This window comes from Lissotriton vulgaris, chromosome 8 (genome assembly GCF_964263255.1).
Source record: "Lissotriton vulgaris chromosome 8, aLisVul1.2, whole genome shotgun sequence".
Lineage (NCBI taxonomy): Eukaryota > Metazoa > Chordata > Amphibia > Caudata > Salamandridae > Lissotriton > Lissotriton vulgaris.
The window spans coordinates 842,273,751-842,297,881 of NC_141696.1; the positions used below are offsets into that span (position 1 = coordinate 842,273,751).

The window sequence follows — 24,131 nt, forward strand, 5'->3', positions numbered from 1 at the left end:
AGCGCTGCTCTGTGAGACATTTTGTAAGCGTCTTTTGAAAGTGCCATCACAGGCTTTTGGTGGCCTAAGCAAGCTAGCACCAGGTATAAATATTGGATCTCCAGACCCACCCTTCAGAACACTCCTAGACCTATGGAATTCACAGAAGGACTGCCCTGCTGCCATTGGATTGCCCTGCTATTGAAGGACTGCATTGCTGTCTGAGAAGGAGAACTGAACCTGTTTGCTATTATCCAAAGCTGACCAGTGTGTATCCAAGGGTCATTGGGCTAACCTAGTGTGTGAGCTACAGGGACACTTAAAGCATAGCCCATTCACTGCAGAGTGATTAGCCTAATCACTTAATCCAAATGCAGATTACCTTAAACTTGACCAATATCACTTCTGGGTACTGATAAGTGTGTTAAGATATACCTTCCTTACATCGTAAAGTTGTGCTTCAATATGTTTAATTTGTGTTTTGCTAAGAATGCATCACCTCAACACAGCTTCTAGATTTCAAATTTTTTACAATCCTACCACAAAATTGATGCTTGCACAGGACTTTACAAAAACACAGTAGGTGACATTCCTGAATGCATGTTCTAATACAGTGTACCACAAATTAGCAAAATTAACTCACTGTTCACAATCTCAAAATGAAAGTAGTCACCATCATCTAAAAGTACATGCTGACTAAAATAAGCAAAGTAGTCACCTTTGGATTTGTGACAACGTAAACTTTATCCAGTACCTGGACAATGATTACCAAATCCTGGTATACCACTTGCACCCGGTATATTTCAGACTCTGTCAACTGGCTGATAATATCGTCCTTCATAAGTTTCAGCTGTATACATCACGACTATATTAATAGCAACAGTATAATTTCTTTGTTTTCACAGGACAGTCAATGCTTCACACCTCCCTAGAAGCTGCTCGTTATGTGGCCCGACACCCCTTTTTGTGACCAGCTGCTCCGACATATATCTCTCCATGTCTACACAGTGCTGTGTACTGTGCAGGTAACGTTCCCTGTGCAGCACGTATCTGCCTGCTTACATACCTCCCTCACGGGCAACACACACACAGCAAGAAACTGAAGCTGTGCGTCGCAGTGTTCTGCATGTTCCTGACTGCACTTCGACGGCTCGAATACATGGCAAGGACAGAAGCAGCTTGTATTGGGGAAAAGACAAAAAAATGAAAAGCTTACCTGCTGCCCTCCAGCATCAAGTTGTACTCTTCCGCTCCTCTACGTCACTGCAGGCAGGCACACGCTCCCAGCCTGCCCTGCAGCCAATCCTGAAGATGCTCTCACAGGAGAGCAGCTTCAGGATTGGCCTGAGCGCCAAAGATGTGCGCTCCAGAACAGACTGGAAGTCTGTGCCTGCCCTCTCCAGCCCCAGCAATACAGATGGGGTTGTAGAGAGGTCACTGTGCATGTGGTTTTTGGCCGGCCTGAGTCGGCCGGCCAAAAGACACATGTGCAGTGTAGGTAGAGCCCAACACTCCCTCTCCAGCCTATCATAACCCTGGCCCACGCTAAATTAAACGATAATAAAACAAGTTTTAAACCCATTTTATTTTTACATTTCTTCAAAGTGCTGGCAGGGTGGGCGACACTCTTCCGCCATAGCGGAGGAGCCGCTGCTCGGCAAGGAACATGAGCTAAGTGCAAAGTGTGAGAAGTTGGCCCGATATGCAACGTTCGCTATTCTAGCGACCGCTATGTATCGTTCCAACGACCCTTATGGTGTTTGGTTGTAAGTCAACCTATAGACCAGCTATCCTAGTAGCGTGGATACGAGCAGTCTAAGGCTAAAGACTCGAGAGGGCGCGTTAAGCCAGCTGTTTACCACACATGTACCCCTTGAACACCCAGTGAAAGGACACCACACAAGTGTTATGAAAATAAACAGTATATTTATTAAGAATCACAACAGCCCTGTACTCTTTATGAGGACAGGGTACTAAGCACACACCAAATCTCTTTAGCAAATACTTCAAGTGCACAGTTTAAAACAAGTGTCCGGGGACACGGAAAGGTTAAGGCAAGTCGGAAGCGAGGGACTCGGGACCCTAGAGTAAGGAGGCTATGCAGGCACCGAAATGCCGAGTTACCTAGCCACGAGGGCTGCGGCTGCAAGTCTTACAGGCGTCGGGGTCTTCGCTGACGAGCCAGGAGCCGGAAGAAAAGGAGTTGCTGGCCGGCGACCAGTGATGAATAGTTCGTAGAGATCCAAGCCTGGATCGGAGATTGATGAAACCTGAAAGCAGAGGGGACCATGTTCGTACTACTCGCCAGTAGTCAGAGGGTACCAGGAAGGCACCGGTAGGCCGTCACCTCGACCAGGTGAGTGGGCGACGCTAGGCTCTGCAGTCTCACGGACCAGGAGGCGTTGTCGGCGACCACGGTGGAGGTGCGAGCTGTCCCACGACGGATGTCGCTGTCGGCGTCTTGAGTGGACCAGGAGGGTCCGGGGTGCTTCTCGAAAAGATGGAAGCAAGGGCCAGTCTGGAGCAACCAGATCGGCAGTGTTGATTTTCGGATGTCGTCACAGAAGGACACAAGCCAGCGGCTAGTGACCAGACAACGTGCTGAGCAGCGAGCAGAAGGGCCCCACGCAGATCGTGGAGATGCTGGGAGACTGCACTTCGGTGCTGGAGCGGCTCAGGGTCGGGGCTTCTCGGACCCCAGAGCACTCACCAGAGAGTTACCTCGATGGTCGTGCTGGTTTTTAAGAGCGTGCAGGTTCTGATGATGGCCGGTCCCTCGAGGTCTCGTCGCACCCACAGATCACAGCTGAGCTGATGACGTGGGTAGAGGTCAGAGGTGCCAGGGAAGCCGGTTCTCGTCGAGCTGGGCCGTCGGATTCCTTGAGGAAGGACTTACAGCAAACCGCAGAGTTCTTAGATGGTGCCCGCTGATGCAGGGTGACTACTCCTTAGCCACAAGGGAGAAATCTTGAGAAGAGTCTCGAATGTCCTTTCGTAGAAAGTAGTTCTTGATTCAAAGATGATCTAATTTGGAAGGGTCCCCGCTCCGGCCTTTATCCTAAAGAAAGGGGTGGGTACATGACTAGGTCCTGCCCTAAGGGTGGGACCAGGAAGGGGGGTAGTTACACCCCTCTCCCCTGCCGGACTTTCCCCAGGCCAGGGCTGTCGCCCCTGGAACTGGTTCTAACCGGCAGATGCGTAGTGAGCACCGGGGTGCCACTCCGCAGTCACCTTCTCGCAAAAGCCCTACCTACCCAGAATACACAAACCCTGTCTGGGACGGTGCGAACACCGCCCTTGACAGGAAACCCTTTGTCCAAGTGCTCCTCGCTGGAAGGACTCCCAGCAGCAGGAGGTCAGACTCGTGTCTGTGGTGGCAGCATCCATTTTGTGGAGCTGAGGCTTTAGTTAACTTTAACCGGGGTTCACAGTTACGTACATGTCGTGTCCCTCTAGAAGGGCGGAATGCTAACCTCGTCGCCAGAGTTGATGAGAGGGCAGCATCCCGATTCGTATGACACCTTACTCGACATGTCTTGATAACGCGACACCGAAGTTACCGATATGGTACGCGTTATCATGGAACAGCCATTGGGTCTTGATTCCGCAAGCTGCAACCGGGCTCGGCTCGGGCCAGAGCTTAGTTCACACGAGCCCATGCACTCTGCCTTCAGGATTGTCAAGGCCTGCCATAGGAGTGACTGATAGGAACTCGGGTGTCCATTGGAGGGTTAGATATAGGGCTACTATATCTAAAGCAAAGGGTGATTACACGACTTCGCCCCAGCTGTCATGCAGCCAGTTGTGTCAAATTTAGGAGGCCAGCCAGGGGTGGCATAATACATGCTGCAGCCCCTGGCGGCCCTGGGTACACCTATGCCCTGAGTTACAGGGTCTGATAAGGTGGCCCAGTACCAATTGGTAAATGCACCTAGGGTACATCTCGTAATTTAGAAAGAGAACAGCCAGGCTGTGGGTCTGATTGGCAGGCCCACAGCCAGAGAAAGTCGTAAACCAGCGAAACAAAAGCAAAAAATCTGGGTGATCATAGGATTGCAGACCCTACTCTCCTACATGACCCCCCCCCCCAAACGTCGGAACAACTAGCTAACCTTGACCAGGTGAGTCTTCTTGTTCTAAGTGGAAATATCTGGAGAGCCCATCGGCATTGCCATGATCAGTACCAGGTCTATGTTCCACTGTGAAGTCCATCCCCTGTAGGGAAATGGACCACCTAAGCAGTTTGGGGTTTTCACCCTTCATCTGATTTAGCCACAAGAGGGGCTTATGGTCGGTCTGAATCTTGAAGTGAGTGCCAAACAAGTATGGCCTCAGCTTCTTCAGGGCCCAAACCACAGCAAAGGCCTCCCTCTCAATAGCTGACCAATTCTTCTCTCTAGGGGTCAGCCGTCTGCTTATAAAAGCAATGGGCTGGTCTTGACCATCAAAATTCAGTTGAGAAAGAACAGCTCCCACACCCAACTCAGAAGCATCTGTTTGGACAATGAATGGTTTGGAGTAGTCCGGACTCTTGAGGATAGGCGCCGTGCACATGGCCTGCTTTAGGTCATCGAATGCTTTTTGACAGCTCGCTGTCCACTGAACCTTTTTTGGCATTTTCTTACTTGTCAGTTCATTTAATGGTGTCACGATGGAACCATAGTTCCTGACAAACTTCCTGTAGTAACCAGTCAGGCCCAAGAAAGCTCGAACCTGAGTCTGGGTGGTTGGAGGAGCCCAGTCCCTGATTGACTGTATCTTGCTCTCCAGTGGCTGAACCTGACCTCCACCTACAAGGTGGCCCAGGTATACAACCTGTGTCTGCCCTATCTGGCACTTGGTGGCCTTGATAGTGAGACCTGCTGCTTGCAGTGCCTCTAACGTCTTCCGCAGGTGGACCAGGTGATCCTCCCAGGTGGAGCTAAAGACAGCAATATCGTCAAGATACGCCGCACAGAAGTCATCCAGCCCAGTAAGGACGTGATTCACCAAACGTTGGAAGGTGGCAGGTGCATTTTTCAGACCAAAGGGCATCACCACGAACTGATAATGCCCACCAGGGGTTGAAAACGCGGTTTTAGGCTTGGCGTCCTCAGCTAACCTGATTTGCCAATACCCAGCTGTCAGGTCAAACGTACTTAAGTAGTTGGCCGAAGCCAATCTATCGATAAGCTCGTCTGCCCTTGGTATTGGGTGGGCGTCAGTCTTAGTGACTGCATTGAGACCCCTGTAGTCTACGCAAAACCTCATCTCTCTCTTACCACCCTGGGTGTGAGGTTTCGGCACTAGAACTACGGGACTAGCCCAAGGGCTATCCGAGGGTTCAATGACTCCCAGCTCCAACATTTTCTGCACTTCACTTTTGATGCAGTCTCTAACGTGATCAGGCTGCCTGTAGATTTTACTCTTTACGGGCAAGCTGTCACCAGTGTCGACCTCATGGGTGCACCAATCGGTCTGACTGGGTGTCAGAGAAAACATATGTCTGAACGACTGAAGAACCTGTTTACAGTCGCTCTGTTGATGTTCGGAGAGGCTGCCACAAAAGACAACACCATCTACCGAGCCATCGTCAGGATTCTGAGAGAGCAGGTCGGGGAGAGGGTCACTCTCCTCTTCCTGTCCCTCATCTAGGGCCATGAGCAAACTCATGTCCTTCCTGTCGACATATGCTTTTAGCCTGTTGACATGAAGCACCCTGTGGGGGCTCCGGGGAGTTCCCAGGTCGACCAGGTAGGTGACCTCTCCCTTTTTCTCCAGGATGGTGTGGGGCCCGGACCATTTGTCCTTGAGTGCTGCTGGGGCCACTGGCTCCAACACCCACACCTTCTGTCCGGGCTGGTAAACAGTCAAGACAGCCTTTTGGTCATGCCAAGCTTTTTGGAGTTCTTGGCTGGCCTTAAGGTTTTCGGATGCCTTCTCCATGTATTCAGCCATCCGCGAGCGGAGGCCGAGCACATAGTCCACTATGTTGGTTGCAGGCTTTTTGAGAGGTCTCTCCCATCCTTCCTTCACCAAACACAGGGGTCCTCTTACAGGATGCCCGTACAAAAGTTCAAAAGGGCTGTAGCCAACCCCCTTCTGTGGGACTTCTCTGTAGGCGAACAAGAGGCAGGGGATCAGGACGTCCCATCTACGCCGAAGCTTTTCCGGTAGTCCATGAATCATCCCTTTTAGGGTCCTGTTGAATCTCTCAACAAGCCCATTGCATTGTGGATGATAGGGTGTAGTGAACTTGTAGTTGACACCACATTCCTTCCACATAGCAGTTAAGTAGCTCAACATAAAGTTTGCACCTCTGTCGGAGACGACCTCCTTAGGGAAGCCCACTCTGGAGAATACTCCAACTAGGGCTCTTGCCACAACAGGTGCTGTAGTGGTCCTAAGGGGAATAGCTTCAGGATACCTGGTGGCATGATCCACTACCACCAGTATAAACTTGTGCCCTGATGCTGTCGGTGGTTCCATGGGACCGACGATGTCGATCCCCACCCGTTCAAAGGGCACCCCCACCACAGGCATTGGTATAAGGGGGGCCTTTGTCGTGCCACCTGACTTACCACTGGCTTGGCAAGTGACACAGGAGCGGCAAAACTCCTTGGTATCTTCGTTCATGTGAGGCCAGTGAAAGTGCGAGACAAGCCTGTCCCATGTTTTCGTCTGGCCTAAGTGACCTGCTAAGGGAATCTCGTGGGCCAAGGTAAGTAGGAAACCACGCTGAGACAAGGGGACGACCAGCCTCCTGGTCATGCCAGGCTTGGGGTCTCTTGACTCAGTGTACAGGAGTCCATCTTCCCAGTATACCTTGTGGGTACCTGTGGCGTTCCCAGCAGCCTCAGCAGCAGCCTGCTGTCTGAGGGGTTCAAGAGAAGGGCAGTCTAACTGGTCCTTCCCCAGATCTTCCCTTGAGGGTCCCCCTGAGCCCAAGAATTCAACTTGATCAAGTTCGAACTCTCTCGGCTCAGTTTCCCTCAATTCCTGTAGGTCAGCCTCCTCTGAGACTTGATCCTCGACCTGGGGCAAGGGGGAAGGCGCAGCCTTAACCCTACTGCTCTTTTTCTTGGGAGGTGTCTGGTCCGTTGTTCCAGGATCCAGCACCTGTTCAGTGGGGCATTTCCTGACCTGTGACCTAGTCACAGCGAACACATGTGCTGGCAAACCTAACATTTCCATGTGAGTCCGGTGCTCCACTTCTGACCATTGTGACGACTCCAAATCATTGCCCAACAAACAATCCACTGGGAGGTCTGGACTAACTACAACCTTCTTTTGGCCAGTTACCCCTCCCCAGGAGAAAGCTACAATTGCCATACTGTGATTGGTAGTGACATTGCTTGCATTGGTCACCAGGAATTCTGTACCTGGCATGATCTGTCCAGGGTCCACAAAGTTAGGCGTCACCATGGTGACGCTGGCACAAGTGTCCCTATAGGCCTGAGCCATCTTTCCATTTATGAAAGGCGTCTGTCTGTATTTGCCCAAAGTATTGGGGCTTACGTCAGGGGACACGTCCACGTCCCCTGTACTGACAAGGACAGCCTGAGTGAGTGTGCCAACTAAGTTGTCACGCCCCTCAGAACCCAGGGTTAACCCTACTAAACCCTTGGGAGGCGCACTACCACTGCTGACTGTACTAGGGGGCACAGGTGCCTTAGGGGCTGCAGTGGCAGGAGTCTGCCCTCCTCCTTTCTTGGTGCACTCACTAAACCAGTGAGATTTACTTTTACAGTACTGGCACCATCGTTTGGATTGGCCTTCTTTCTTCTTTTGGGGAGCCTGACCCCCACCCTCTTTGGGTTGTTGGGGACCTGTCGAAGACTTCTGGTCATTTTGTTCCCCCTTAGAATCTTTACCCTTCTGGTCTGCTTTCTTCTGACCACCTTGATTCTGGCCCTGGTTCTGTTTAACTCTCGTACGAACCCATTTGTCTGCCTTCTGCCCCAATTCTTGGGGAGAGGTCAGATCCGAGTCGACAAGATGCTGATGCAACAACTGGTTCTGACAATTGTTTAAAATTTGTTCTCTCATCATCAAATTGTACAATCCTTTGTAATCAGTAACCTTACTGCCCAGCAACCAGCCCTCAAAAGCCTTAGTGGCACAATCGACAAAATCAGACCAGTCTTGAGTCTGCGTTTTCTGGGTATCCCTGAACAGCACCCTGTACTGCTCAGTGGTTAGGCCGAACCCTTCAACGAGTGTATTCTTCAAGACTTGGTAATTGTTAGCGTCCTCTACCCTTGTGGTGAGGAGCTTGTCTCTTCCTTTACCGTCAAAGGAGAGCCACAAGATAGCTGCCCACTGACTCTGGGGAACACCTTGCACAGTGCAGGCCCTCTCCAAAGCAGTAATCCATTTGTGGATGTCGTCCCCTTGTTTAAAGGGGGGCAGTATCTTCCCAAGGTGTTTCGTATCGAAACTCTTTTCCCTATTACTCGGTACATTGCTGCCACCAGTGGGGACTGCCCCACTTAACTGTTGCTCTCTAGCAAAAGCAAGCTTTTCTTTGGCCAGGGCAAGTTCTTCCCTTTCGATCCTCAGATTAGCTGCCCTTTCCTTAGCTTCGTACACTCTCCTCTGAGGGGACGTCATCCCTCTTTGAGAAGAGTTGCGAGAGCCATTGGTTCGAACGGATCTGTTAGAGCCTCTTGATAGAGACCTAACTCGTCCATTCCCAATGTTAAGCGCACCTGACAGTAGCGCCGGGGGTCCCCCAGTACCACTATCATGTCTGCTTAAGTTGGACCGTGTCAGTCTGACGACTTCTACCTGTCCCTTATCTGCCTCGTCCCCAGAGAGATCCTCATCCTCATCCTCCTCGCCATCTTCGTTCTCAGTTGCGAGGTGAATGAGGTCAGGATCGTCCCGGGTTCCCTCGAGGGGAGGCATGCCTCCTTCTGGATTAGAAGGGCTAAGAAGCTTCTCAGCCTTTCTGGCATCATAAGTCTCTAGGAGACCAATCAGAAAGGAGGTGGTGGGGTTAGCCCCTTGCTTAATCTTCCTAGAGGTACATACTTGTCGTAACTCATGGAAGTTAAGCGCAGTATATCTTGACGGGATGACCTGTGGGGGTCAACTGACACAAGGGGAGACTCAGAGTTTCCTCCTTTGTCCGACATACTGCTTCTAGTGTGGTGTAAGTGATGCACCTACCTACACTATGTGTTTACCTACTTTTCCCTTGCTAAGAGCTGTAGCCAAGGTGTGCTAAGCCTTGAGGAGCTACAACAGCTGGTTCAGTAGAACTCAGAGTATTCTAAGCTTTAGTTATATGTACTAACAGTACTTGTGTGATCTTTCAACAAGATATTCTTAGGATACGTGTGGTAAAACAACAGCAAGCTCAAATCCCAACCGCTGCTCACCAATGTGAGAAGTTGGCCCGATATGCAACGTTCGCTATTCTAGCGACCGCTATGTATCGTTCCAACGACCCTTATGGTGTTTGGTTGTAAGTCAACCTATAGACCAGCTATCCTAGTAGCGTGGATACGAGCAGTCTAAGGCTAAAGACTCGAGAGGGCGCGTTAAGCCAGCTGTTTACCACACATGTACCCCTTGAACACCCAGTGAAAGGACACCACACAAGTGTTATGAAAATAAACAGTATATTTATTAAGAATCACAACAGCCCTGTACTCTTTATGAGGACAGGGTACTAAGCACACACCAAATCTCTTTAGCAAATACTTCAAGTGCACAGTTTAAAACAAGTGTCCGGGGACACGGAAAGGTTAAGGCAAGTCGGAAGCGAGGGACTCGGGACCCTAGAGTAAGGAGGCTATGCAGGCACCGAAATGCCGAGTTACCTAGCCACGAGGGCTGCGGCTGCAAGTCTTACAGGCGTCGGGGTCTTCGCTGACGAGCCAGGAGCCGGAAGAAAAGGAGTTGCTGGCTGGCGACCAGTGATGAATAGTTCGTAGAGATCCAAGCCTGGATCGGAGATTGATGAAACCTGAAAGCAGAGGGGACCAAGTTCGTACTACTAGCCAGTAGTCAGAGGGTACCAGGAAGGCACCGGTTGGCCGTCACCTCGACCAGGTGAGTGGGCGACGCTAGGCTCTGCAGTCTCACGGACCAGGAGGCGTTGTCGGCGACCACGGTGGAGGTGCGAGCTGTCCCACGACGGATGTCGCTGTCGGCGTCTTGAGTGGACCAGGAGGGTCCGGGGTGCTTCTCGAAAAGATGGAAGCAAGGGCCAGTCTGGAGCAACCAGATCGGCAGTGTTGATTTTCGGATGTCGTCACAGAAGGACACAAGCCAGCGGCTAGTGACCAGACAACGTGCTGAGCAGCGAGCAGAAGGGCCCCACGCAGATCATGGAGATGCTGGGAGACTGCACTTCGGTGCTGGAGCGGCTCAGGGTCGGGGCTTCTCGGACCCCAGAGCACTCACCAGAGAGTTACCTCGATGGTCGTGCTGGTTTTTAAGAGCGTGCAGGTTCTGATGATGGCCGGTCCCTCGAGGTCTCGTCGCACCCACAGATCACAGCTGAGCTGATGACGTGGGTAGAGGTCAGAGGTGCCAGGGAAGCCGGTTCTCGTCGAGCTGGGCCGTCGGATTCCTTGAGGAAGGACTTACAGCAAACCGCAGAGTTCTTAGATGGTGCCCGCTGATGCAGGGTGACTACTCCTTAGCCACAAGGGAGAAATCTTGAGAAGAGTCTCGAATGTCCTTTCGTAGAAAGTAGTTCTTGATTCAAAGATGATCTAATTTGGAAGGGTCCCCGCTCCGGCCTTTATCCTAAAGAAAGGGGTGGGTACATGACTAGGTCCTGCCCTAAGGGTGGGACCAGGAAGGGGGGTAGTTACACCCCTCTCCCCTGCCGGACTTTCCCCAGGCCAGGGCTGTCGCCCCTGGAACTGGTTCTAACCGGCAGATGCGTAGTGAGCACCGGGGTGCCACTCCGCAGTCACCTTCTCGCAAAAGCCCTACCTACCCAGAATACACAAACCCTGTCTGGGACGGTGCGAACACCGCCCTTGACAGGAAACCCTTTGTCCAAGTGCTCCTCGCTGGAAGGACTCCCAGCAGCAGGAGGTCAGACTCGTGTCTGTGGTGGCAGCATCCATTTTGTGGAGCTGAGGCTTTAGTTAACTTTAACCGGGGTTCACAGTTACGTACATGTCGTGTCCCTCTAGAAGGGCGGAATGCTAACCTCGTCGCCAGAGTTGGTGAGAGGGCAGCATCCCGATTCGTATGACACCTTACTCGACATGTCTTGATAACGCGACACCGAAGTTACCGATATGGTACGCGTTATCATGGAACAGCCATTGGGTCTTGATTCCGCAAGCTGCAACCGGGCTCGGCTCGGGCCAGAGCTTAGTTCACACGAGCCCATGCACTCTGCCTTCAGGATTGTCAAGGCCTGCCATAGGAGTGACTGATAGGAACTCGGGTGTCCATTGGAGGGTTAGATATAGGGCTACTATATCTAAAGCAAAGGGTGATTACACGACTTCGCCCCAGCTGTCATGCAGCCAGTTGTGTCAAATTTAGGAGGCCAGCCAGGGGTGGCATAATACATGCTGCAGCCCCTGGCGGCCCTGGGTACACCTATGCCCTGAGTTACAGGGTCTGATAAGGTGGCCCAGTACCAATTGGTAAATGCACCTAGGGTACATCTCGTAATTTAGAAAGAGAACAGCCAGGCTGTGGGTCTGATTGGCAGGCCCACAGCCAGAGAAAGTCGTAAACCAGTGAAACAAAAGCAAAAAATCTGGGTGATCATAGGATTGCAGACCCTACTCTCCTACACAAAGTGCCTGCTGTTGAAGCTCACTCTGACGCCTAGGACCAATATTAATCTTTTTGCACTGACTCGCTCCCACAGGTCCAAGTCTACCCTCATACCTCCTCTTAAACAGTAAACTTTCATGCGATAAAGATATGTTCATGGTTAAAGACCACAGTGGTATAACTGCCTAAATAAGAGCCCAGACAGGGGTGGGAGAGACAAGATGAAGGTGGGAAATGTAGTGAGACGTCAAGCTCAGCAGCAAGCCTTGCAAACCCACTTACCTCGAGACAAATATTTTTTTTTGTTTCATAAATATTTTTATTAAGTGGTAGATTAACAGTATATTAACAAGTTTATCACAAAGACTGGTACAAAGCAAGCTGTATCTTTTCCCAAAATAACAGGTTAGCTAAGTATCAAAAAAGATAAGTCATAAAAACTACTATACTCTCAAAAAGCTTGCCCCACAGCCGTTAAAGAACAATATTTATAAGCTTTAAAAAAATGACAGAGTGCTTAGTTCGCAAAAAAAGTTGCATATACACACATATATATATATCTGCTGCTCGTACATTTTTAAAATGCAAAGTGAAAAGCGCAATAAAGCCGCAGAACTGTTAAGAGCACAATTTCAATCTGCTCAGATACGAAGGGAAAGCCCTAACCAAATAATCAAAATGCAATCACCCTAGTCCATAAAACATTCCGACAAAGTGCAATATACAATGTACAAACATGCTTAAAAAGTGCAAATGAGCAATACATACACAAAAAATTGCCTGAAGCAGCTACCAGAAATATAATCTCAATACAAACAAAAACATGTTACGGCTGTGCTGATAAATCATTATACCCCACTGTACACAGCGGGAAATAGCCCCAGAGCTGCTCAAATACATCACTTTGGTTCATTCTCTTTGTATACATATATTCTAGATCTCCTATCCTACTCACTTTGGATTGCCACTGGCCAGTATATGGGCATCTGAAAGATTTCCAGCACCGTAAAATGAGTGATCTAGCAAACGAAGCTGCCATAAAAACTAACTTCTGTTCTAATCGCGTGAAAGCTTCATTGTTAGTTAATACCCCCAAATAGTGCTACTAATAAGCCTGGCTCCACCTTTTTAGATAATCTTACAGATAAAAAAAGCAAACATCTACTGTCAAACCTAATACAGGGCTGGACAAGTGAAACAAATATGTGCCCAATCTCACAACCATTGTGGTACATCTAAGCAAATATTTAGAACATTTGGAAAGCAATTATTTAGACATTGGATAGTATAATAAAGAGCCAAACCAGCAAAAAAAATCATTGGTTTAAAATTTGCTGCCCTGAACAGTTTATGACCAAACATGGAAATATCTGTCCACTGATTTTGAGAAATAGCACATCCAGTAACTGATGCAACTTTTTGAAGATGCTCAGAAATATAGGACTGCTGAAGTTGCGAATGCAACACTTTGTAACAGCTTGCAACTCCGATCATATTATGCTTAATAAAAAGTTTCAAAACGTTTGCACTGACTGGATCAAAAATAGGGATTCAGATTCCGCGAGCAACTGGAAATGTGGGCAAAACTAAACCATAGGGACGGGTTCTTGTAGATTAACTGATCTAACTGCTGCCAGGTCTTCCATCTACCATTGACTCTAAAATCAGATAACGTGTCTATCCCCAATCTGTTCTAAAGTGGAATTAGGGGTTGGGGGATCTACAAGCACATCCTATCACAATCCTGTAAAGGGTAAAAATAATGAGCAAGAGAAATCGTAAATTTTAACCCCAATTCATTTTTACGCAGAATTATTGCTTTTAGCATTTTGTATCTGGTTTTCTTAGGGCTTTTCGTGGATTTCAGAAAAACAGAGAGCTGCAACCCTACCTCTTTCACCAACAATTTATAAAAAAAGTATACGGTGAGAATGGATCAGCATATAAATGTGCATGATAATAGACAAAGGCTGCCTGATCATATCGATAAAAATCGGGTAGAGTCAGCATGGCCTGGTCTTTTTATAATTGGAAAGCTGAAAATCAATAATACGTGGGCACGGAGGTTGACATATAAATCTCCTACATAGACTGTCCACTGCCTTAAAGATCCTTTTACTAAGTGGAATAGGTATATTAGAAAAAAAAAACAGAGGCTGAAATGACATTTTAATTAGGGCAAATCGGCATATAATTGACAGGGGCAAAAACCTTCAGGATTTCAACATTCTCTTAACTTTTCTGACCATACATATCAAGAATGTTGGAGGTGACAAAGACAAGGATATCGAATAGGACGAGCGTGCTCCCACTGCTCACTAAGTATAATAGAAAGATCCTCAACGGAAGCATTAAACAACTAAATTTCTGATTTGTTGTAATTAATCTTGTAGTCCCCAATTAACAAACTTGTTAAACCTATCAAGAGTTTTTTCGATATTAGCTCGATCTGTATCCAAATATAGAATAATATAATCCACAAAATGTTTTCGTTTGGACATACCATAAACTGGAGGTAAAATAGAATCATTATTTTGTAAAAGAATGGCCAAAGGTTCAATAAAAAAAGTAAATAAAACTGGTGAAAGAGGACACCCTTGACGAGTTTCACGTGAAAATATAAACTTGCCCTACATTACTTGAGACTAATCGTAGCTACTGCTGCTGCACGGAGATTCTTAAGAGTTATACATTTTACAGGAAAACCAAACCTCCTCAAAGTCTCAAATAGAGCAAGCCAACTAATTAGGTCGACCGTAATTACAGCAGCTTTTTTTAACATATTTTTATTAGTTTCACAGTTTCAAAAGTCACATATAGTACTTGAGCAAAAGTGTTGGCAGATAAGACAGTACATTGAACCATAAAAGGATAAATCAGGTGCAATCACCGTATCCCCAAAGGTCGCCCCTCAGTGCGCTGCAATTCCATTTCTACCAATGGGGGGGAACACATAAATTGCCTCTATATACATTCCATTTGCCCCATTTTCTGTCCCGCTTCTTCAGACAACCTCTCGATTTGATCACCTTCTTCTCATCTATCATACATTTTTCGACCTCTTTTACCCATACTTGATGGGAAGGCCTATCCGCCACGCCCCATTTTTTTGCAATCTCTTGTTTAACTAACGTGTAGCCCAGTGTGGTCAACTGCTGTTCCACCTCTGTGAGGTCAGTCTGTTCCCATATATTGAGAAGGCCCAGCCATGGTGTGAGGGTGAGTCCCTTTCCCAGCGCATCCTGGATATGTCTTGTTGCCCCCTCCCATATGGGTTGTACCTCTGGGCAGTCCCAAATTGTGTGGTAAAATGTTGCAGCTTGACAGCAACCACGCAATCAGAGCGCATCAGATCTCGAGCCTATCTTTGCCAATGTCACCCTGGTGAGATATGATCTATGTAGGATCTTAAGTTGGATTAGTTGGAAACGGATTGTGATGGCTGCCTCCCTTGGGGACATCAGTGCTGCCTGTCAGTCCTCATCGTCAATAAGCCTGAGATCTACCTGCCATTTCCCACGCAGTTTATGAAACATGTCTGGTAAGTTGTTACACAGTTTTTCATAGGTGAGTGACGTGACCTTATTGAGCAGGGGCCCCTATAGCTGCCGATCCTCCAAGGGGGATGACTCTGGTATGTCGCTCAGGTCAGGAAGAGCTGTGGTAAGGGCATGACTGTTCTGTAGGTACCGGAATACCTCCCCGGGTCCAGTTTGTATTGCTTACGTAAGTCCTCAAATTTAAAGATTGTGCCCTTTCTCACCCAGTCTCCGATGACGGAGATTCCAATAGTGTCCCACTTATCAAACCCAGGTTGATAACATAGTAGTCAAAGGCGCTGGGTAGACCACAGAGTGTGTGGCTTTGGTCAGTACATTTGACCAACCCAGACGGCAGTTCGCCTGGTGCTACATTGCAACGGTGTGTGCTGTAGGGCCGAAGTACTTTCCTTTCCGGGCCTTCAAATACAGCGCCCCCAAATACCCCTCTCTCCTCATCTGATATCTGTCCAGCAGATAGGCCGGATCCATAGGGGAGCGATATATCCAGTGATTTATCACCAGGCAGCTTTGGTGTTCTTGAACAAGAAATAGTATATGGCCTGAATCAAATAGGTAGTGACAACTACCACAGACCTATTAGGAAGGAAGCCATTGTTAGCCCCTTTAAATTATTTCTGGACAACAGGAACTAGGTGGTTAGTTAAGATCTTCATTAAAGGTTTATAGTCCGCATTTGACAAATTAATAGGCTTATTCGGATTAGAATTGAGAGACGACAATTTATCTTTTTTCAAAAAGCTTAATACAGTGGATTGAGTACATCTAGGAGAGCTAGGCCCCCCTGCAATTATCTCATTTAAAAGTTTGATCAATATATCTTGGAAAAAACAAAATATAATTATTTATAAAACTCAATGGGAATGCCGTCCAGTGCTGCTGCCTTAGCATTGGCCAAAGCCATCCTAAATTCTGTTTCTGAAACTGGATTTAGTAAAGATTCCAGATGCTCATTAGGTAGCTGGGGAAATGGAATTGTATTGAGAATATTTGCAACAGCATCCTCTGCTACCTCAGATGGTGCCTAATAAAGAGAGGAATAATGCTTAAATAATTTTTTCAGGATATCTTCTTTACTACCAGTGATGCTATTGGTGTCGGAATCTACCATATCTGATGTCCGATTGGCACTGGCTAGATTTTACTGACCAAGCTAAGATGCGACCCACATGTTTACTTTCCTTGTAAGCTTGCTGGAAGCAGCATTTTCATTCACTATTTCTTCATTCAAGAAGAAATTCACAAAATTACTTTTAGCCCATTTTAAAGATTTACTAGGATACCGAGAAGATACATGGAAACAGTCCTTAATCTCACACTCTAGATTGGTCCACATTCCCTTAATCAAGGCACAACAAATCTTGATAGAGTTTGCTTTAAATGCAATGACCTGGGCACGTAAGCAAGCCTCCAATGCTTCCCAATTACTTGCTAATGATGCCAAATTCGCATTGAGTCTAAAAACGTCCTCAATAAAAATACGCACATCGATTTTCCAATTATTGCGTACACCATCTAGTCCTTCTAATATTAACTTACCTAGTTTTCAATTGAAGGGGAACCACAGAATGCCCCGAGAAGCAATTTCCAATAATTAGTGAGACAAATCTATTAAACTGTGGAAAATTAAGAAAAGAAAAAAATAAATCAATCCGAGCTGAGGACTTAATTCTTTTAGAATAACAAGTAAAAAGTCTACTGTCAGGATTCGCAGTACGCCATTGATCTAACAAGCCATAATCTTCCTTAAGTCGCACCACCATAGGGGCAGATTTATATTTTTGTTGTTTCTTATCCCTACATGTGGCATCAAGCTGGGGAGTTCTGCAGCAGATTAAAATCGCCCCCCCCCCGCCCCCCCAAAGATGATTAGCCCCCTTGCAACCATCAAAGCTGAATACATCATTGTACCTGGGTATTCTTCCTAATACTCGATTCCCCAATTAAATGAGCTAGACTAGAAAAGAACTACCCCATTACATGAACCCCACTGATGAAAAAAAGCATGGGAAAACCACAACACAATGAACAGTTTAGGAGTATTTGATTTCAAGTGGGTTTCTTGCCAAGAGATAAGCTTGAGTTACATAATTTTAGCCAACTAACTGCAGCCATATACTTTTGTCTATTACCTAATCCAATTAAATTACAAGTGATCACCCTAAAAAGTCCAGCCACTCTCACCGTGCAGTATAAAGAGATTTTACCACTTCCTGTCACAAAGTATAAACCTGAGCCATAAAATGGCCATATTCCCAGTGCAACCTCCTTAACCCCATCACCTCTATGCCCCCCTCTTCTGTGACCTGTGAGACCAAACCTTCGCTCATCTGGCACCATGGTATTGAGCAATGTTTTCTCGAACCACCACCACCCACATCGCCACTCCTGACGGAAAAAACAAAGGAGGGTTGGGATTTAGGTTTTAATATACAGTCTGCCAAGTCGATGCACTCTCTGATATCTCCCTCAGAAGCTTTTGTGTTTAAACAACAGTGGAAAACAGACTGAATTGGCCTTTATGCAGAACTTTAATCTTAGCCGTGTGATTGATAGCAACCTGCACCCCTGCCTCCCAAAATGCTAGGAGCAGAGCCTTAAATGTCCTTCCTCCTTCAGGCAGATTCAAGTCATGTCCGATAAAATTTGGATTGAATACTCATTGTTCATATCAATTGCTTTCTCCTGAATTGCCTTTTTTAGAACCTTCAGTTTGACCCCAAGGTCAGCAAACTTTGTTAAGTACATGCGAGGATATTTAGAGTTGGCCAGAGCTTGACCAGGCACGTGATGCGCATGCACAGTTAAGTCCTGCGAGTAGTCAGAGAGGACGTGTTTCTTAATAAAATTAGGGTAGTATAATAAAGAAGGAAGGAAGGAGAAGCAATGGTCCATTCGGCTTATAGACGAAGAAACAAATAATCAAAAGAGGGGGGAGAATGGACCACTTGTCCTGCGTAACAGGGTTGTATTTTTCCTTCTGTAAATAACCCTCATTCACGTACACAAGATAGGGGCGGTATATCTTGGTCCTCTGCCTTTGTTTAACGTGACAGCATCATCATAGGGTTTATTCTGAGAATTTGCTGACCTCCACCTGGAGGAAGACCAACTGGTGTTACAGCAGGGTCCAGAAATAAAGAGTGAAAGGAGGGAAGGTGTCTTTGTGATGTGAGTATAAAATTCCCTACACCACCTTGGGAGATACTTTAATGAATTAGGTGGAGTGAGATAGTAAAAACAAAAAGGTGCATGCGTGCATGAGTAGACAAAGTTACCAATCTACCGCACTGGTGCTGGTCGACATGTTTCAGCCTTGTGTTGCATCTAGAGGTTTTCTTCAGGACCGGTGAATTCATAGTGGCGCGTTGTGGCGACTACTATGTGTGGTTAATTTACCACTCCATTTTTTATTGAGTCAGGCCAGTTGTACCTGTGATTCTTTTAACCCTGATTCGGCTCCGTGGACCGATGTTTTCTCAGTCTGGACTTGTGCTGTCACAGTTCACAGCTAGTGAATCAACAAACCCAAGGTCTAAGCATACTTCAGGGCTGCTTCATGGCTACCATACCTCTCGCTCGTTTGAAGTGGTGTCGTCAGGGCAGGGCGAGAGTAGCAGCATACTACAGGGATCACCTACAAGCCATTTCCTCCCACTGAAAGATGTGCAAATAGTTAATATTGGTTTAGATGCACTATTAATAAGTTATATTGCCTACGTTTCTCGTGTTGAATACCCTGTGCAGCACTTCCCCACACCTTTGCACATGCGATGTGTAGAAACACACAATTGAATATAGTGACATACATCGTCTGAGCATCCTAGGGGAGCGTATGAGACTGGGAGCAGATACAGGTCTCTTACAAGAGACTCATCAGCTAAGACCAGACCAGGACCAACTACTCTCTAAGTGCTTCCCTACATAATAATATGCAGCTGCGCCTACCAAGAAAGCCAGAGGTGCCATACTATTGCATTACAAACACAAATTTGGGGAAAAGATGGTCAAAATAAACAAAAGTGGCAGGCGACCTAATCGTGGTGGGAGAATGGGCAGGCCAGCCTATGACTATAGCAACAATTTACACCCAAGCATGGGGCAAGAGTAGTTCTCCATCCCAACGGTCCACGAGAAAGTTCAGATTTCAGACAATCCAGTTATATTTGGCAGGGGCCTCAACTGTGTGATGCACCCTACACAGGACAAATCGGAACAGCAGGTAGGGAGGACAGCAGATCTAGCAACAGCTAGCAAAACGTGGCGCTAAGACACAAGCTTGGTTAGATTGTAGAGTTACAGACTCACGATGGATTACTCCCACCACACTTACACATTCAACATACACATTTTGGTAGATCAAAATGTAATTTAATTTATCTCAGGCTGGTCCATAATGATAAGACAAGCTGATTGAAAGACGATTCCACATTTGCAACTGTATCCACATGAAGAATGTGCACCCTGAGCGGTTACTGTAATACTTTTGAGAGCAGAACTAAGATCTGTGGCTGTATGAATAATACCTGAAAACTATTTATTTAGAAGGTTGGATTGCACAACTTATACCGGTCATATTTCTTTGTATTGATAATGTGCATCGCTTTCTGCTGCCCTGATACACACCAAGAGAAAGTTTACAGAACTGCAATAACTTTACCATTTTAGGTCAAACAAACTGTTGACAATGGATAAAGTTATGATGAGGGCTCCCGATTTTTTTTTTTTTTTTTACATTTCTGTCTATGTATTCAAATGTTTTTTTGGGCCATCTTATCAGTATTTAGCTGTAGTTCTTTTTGACGTCTGTCTAGTTTTACAAAGAAAATATAACAAAACAATATGTTAAAACAATAGTTTTATTCCACAAACAAATGTCGGGGTACGGAGTCATCCTGTAATAACGTCCGTATGCGGTCACTCCTAATAAGCCATATTATCTGTATTTGTCCACTTTTAAAAATTAATAGAAACAGAAAGCACACCACTTCATGGGTGACCATAGTACAGCCTGCTAGAAAGAAAGGTAGGGACAGACTCAACCCTGCTACCTATGAGAAGGTGTGCGGTCTGAGAGTCCTTTAACTCGCAGCTTTCTGTACCTTGTCCATCCCACGGCCAATAGAGAAACAGAAGTGCAGCAGCTAGCGCGCAGGCGGCAGCGGCAGCGGCACAGCCCCGGGAAGGACCCGCCATGCCCCTTCACGGTTCCTCTTACCTAGAAAGGAGGCGGGGGAGCGCAGGGTCCCGACGATCGCTCGCAGGCCTGGGACCATCTGTGCTCTTGACAGGCTGCAGCCTGCAGCACAACCAGTGGCACCGGCTCCGAATCATAAAACAAGCACCATCTCCGTTAAAGAAAAAGTCTTCGGCGCGCTCCAAGTCCTACCGAGAGAAGCCCAAAACACGCTGAAACGTCCAAAACATAATAAATAAAAGAGAAAGCGCTATTTCCAAATCTTTTTAAAAGCATTTATTTAACATTTTTTAAAGCATTTATTTACCATTCTTTATAATCAGAAGTCATCATTCACGTTTGTCTTCAGGGAGGAATGCTCACGAACCTAAACAGACCCGGATAACAGCGCAATATTGATGTATTACGGCAACAAGTTCACTGACAGGTGAACTTGTTAGGATGCCGAACAGGTAAATGCGCTGCGTCCACCTACAACAAAACAGGCCTCTAGTCTACGAGCTGTTAGACAAGAAAGTCCGTCTACTGTTTCGGCTCTTATTTGTAGTCTGTTTTCGGTGTCTACTGAAGAAGAAAGTTCCCAATGTTCGTCTATTTAGTATGCAAGCCTCTATCAAACAACAAGCATTGGCATAGCCAATAGGTCTCGCCTTTGGGACCTTATAAGTGTTTAGCCATGCAACGGTTGATATTGGTGCACCAAGGATATTGGGCTGCATAACTAAATACTTATAAGGTCCCAAAAGCGATATCTGTTGGTTATGCCAATGCTTGTTCAATTTTGCCTTGTCATATTACAGGGACTCAGTTGTGCTGCACTCACCTCTCAGTTGTAAAATTGTGAGTAAACAATCTATCCAGATTCAGAGCTTTGAAAATGTAAAAAATTTCTAACACGGCCGCAGCAAGGCTGGGGACGAAGAACTAGAGAGGAGGGCGGATGAGCAGGTGTAAGACATACTTAAGATGGGTGAGCTGAGATCGAGGAGTTGATGCAAAGCGGGTATGAGTTAAAAATTTGCTAACATTCGTGCCAAGAGTTTTCTATTCTATTAAGGACAGGAGGCGAGGATTATGCTTTCTCTATTTCTTTACTGGAAAACACAGCAGCCAATCAGCACACAGCAAAAAAAAACGCACTACAATACCCATGAACCTGGGTAACCAAAGAGTATAACACAGTATATAAAGGGCCATAGAGATGACAACTTCCTCTTTCTTTGTCCATAGTCATCACAATAGGAAAAGTTCAAAACGGCAACTCCAACAATCCACTAAGGATGTCCCGCGGAGCGGTCATCATCAAGCTGAAGAGACGAGGGAACTTCCCATATCCACAAGAACAGCAGAAGACCAACCAACAGGAGGAATTCGAAGCACACCTCATTTAAGGTCGGAGCCTGGAAGAAGAAAAAACAGGGCCGTAAAATCCATCCCAAAAGGAAAAAATCATAGAATCCATGACAGGGAGGGAACATTTCATAGAACAATCAACATTATGGCATAGCGAATGCGTAAAGCAATACAATCCATCATAAAGAATGAAATCAGGGTGGGATAATCCTCGCCTCCTGTCCTTAATAGAATTGAAAATTCTTGGCACGAATGTTAGCAAATTTTTAATTCTATGTCAGGACGGAGGCTCCGATAATGCTCATCCACCACTACTGAAGCAACACTTACAATAGGTTTAAAATAGAACTTTTTAAATACAGAGTCAGAAGACCAATCAGCAGCCTTCATGATGTCATGCAGACTGACACCCATGGAAAAGGCCTTGGAAGCCATAGCTCCCCGAGTCGAATGGGCACCAAAGAGGGAAATGTCAATGCCTGCTTCCAGCATGAGCCATCGTAACCAGCGTGCCAGAGTAGCAGGAGTAACGGGCTTGAAAGGGTTCTGTAAAGCAATCAATAATTGACCTTGTAAATCAGAACGAAAAGGTGCAGTGCTTACCTCGTAATCTTTGATACATTGGACCACACACAGTTAAGGGTTGTGAGGAAAAGAAGGATACGTTATTGAAGACGTATTACATTTAGTCCGTTGTGAAAGAACAAAAGTAACACCCTCCGGGGAAAAGGTGCGACCTGCCAGGTCCAAAGCCCGCACATCAGAAACCCGTTTGCAAGAAATCAAACACAACAACATAGTCAACTTTGCGGAGAGTTGTTTACGGGTCAATAAAGAATTAGCAGGCCAGGCCTCTAAGAAAAGCAACACAATTGATACATCCCACAGGGAAGCATATTTGGGACAAGGAGGTTTAACCATCCGGATGCCTTTAAGTAATTTAGAAATCAAGGGATGTTCCCCAGCAGGTTTACCATCAATAGAAACGTGACCCGCAGAAATCGCAGAATGAAAATTATTAACCGTTCTGCAAGCCAACCCAGATGAAGCCATAGAGGCCAGAAAATTGATAATCAAAGGGAGATCTGCTGTAGCGGGATCCACCGACCGTTGTGCGCACCAATCACACCAGCGTTTCCAACTTGATGCATAACGCTTGCGTGTGTTGGGGGCCCAAGCTTCAGTGATAAATCGGGTAGCGTCTCCAGATAACCCCAGGACTTTCCAGCGTCCCCCGAAATCCTCCACACCACCAGATGGAGTTGACCCGACAGAAACAGAAGGTGCGGTTCGTGAAGAGGGTCCAGAAACAGATTCCATCTGTGAGGAAGAAGGAGCGGTGTCGAGCAGCTCATCTCCAGGAGAACTGGAAACCAAGCTTGAGCCCTCCAAAGAGGAGTGATGAGAATGAGCTCCGAGGAATCATCACGAACGGAGGAAAGGCATAACACAGGAGAGGAGGCCAGGATTGGAGAAACGCATCTGTGGCGAGGGCCTCCGGATCCGGAGGCCAACTGAAGAATCGGGGAACCTGAGCGTTGAGGCGAGAGGCAAATAAGTCTAGGTGACAACGACCCCAAATCCTGGACAGCATGCGAAAGATGCGAAGATGAAGTTTCCAATCACTGAAATCTGTTAGATGACGAGAATTCCAATCCGCGATCCTGTTGTCGCGGCCCGGCAAGTATTCTGCAATAACTATGATCTGACATTGCAGACAAAGATGCCAGAAGTCTTTCGCAATCTCCGCCAGAAGTCTGGACCTGGTACCCCCCAGTTTGTTGACATAACGCACTGCAGATATATTGTCCATTCTGAGAAGAATGCAACAAGACGTCTTGTGAGGGGACAGACACCGAATCGTGAAAGAGCCCGCCAGAAGCACCAGGCAATTGATGTGAAGTGACAGCTCCTCCCGCGACCAACGACCTCCCGTCGCAACCGGGCCGCATCGGGCTCCTCAACCCCAAAGGCTGGCATCGGATTCGATCACTACATCCGGGGTCCTCCCGAACAACGCCCGGCCGTTCCACTACTCCATGTGGTCCAACCACCACAACATCTCTGTTCGGGCATCCTCTTAAAGAAGAACATAATCCGAATACCGAAGTCCCTTCTGCAGATGTTTGATCTTGAGCCGCTGCAAAGGGCGGTAATGCAACGGACCCGGAAAGATCGCTTGAATCGTAGAGGACAGAAGACCTACTATTCGAGCCAGCGATCGCAAGGAGACAGTCTGTTGAGCTAGAAGAAGCTGTAAGTCCCTCTTGATGGACCTGATCTTCTGAACTGGCAAAAGA

At 47.0% G+C, this 24,131-nt stretch overlaps 1 protein-coding gene across 3 annotated transcripts in view; it reads right to left on the minus strand.

Annotated features, from left to right (window-relative positions):
- NAXD (NAD(P)HX dehydratase) overlaps positions 1-20,634 on the minus strand; it is a 366,910-nt gene extending 346,276 nt beyond the window's left edge. Inside the window, exons 1-2 of one of the 3 annotated variants that reach the window (XM_086934752.1) lie at positions 20,500-20,622; positions 16,821-16,897 (exon numbers count right to left, since the gene is read on the minus strand). Coding sequence is in view for 1 of the 3 variants with exons in the window: in XM_086934749.1 (XP_086790875.1) it covers positions 20,500-20,557 (58 nt within the window). In the remaining 2 variants the exon portion in view is untranslated. Of the gene's footprint in view, positions 1-16,820; positions 16,898-20,383; positions 20,443-20,499 lie in introns of those variants that run through there. The other 2 variants (XM_086934749.1, XM_086934751.1) reach the window with 2 other exon arrangements.
- Between the last annotated feature and the right edge of the window lie 3,497 nt (positions 20,635-24,131).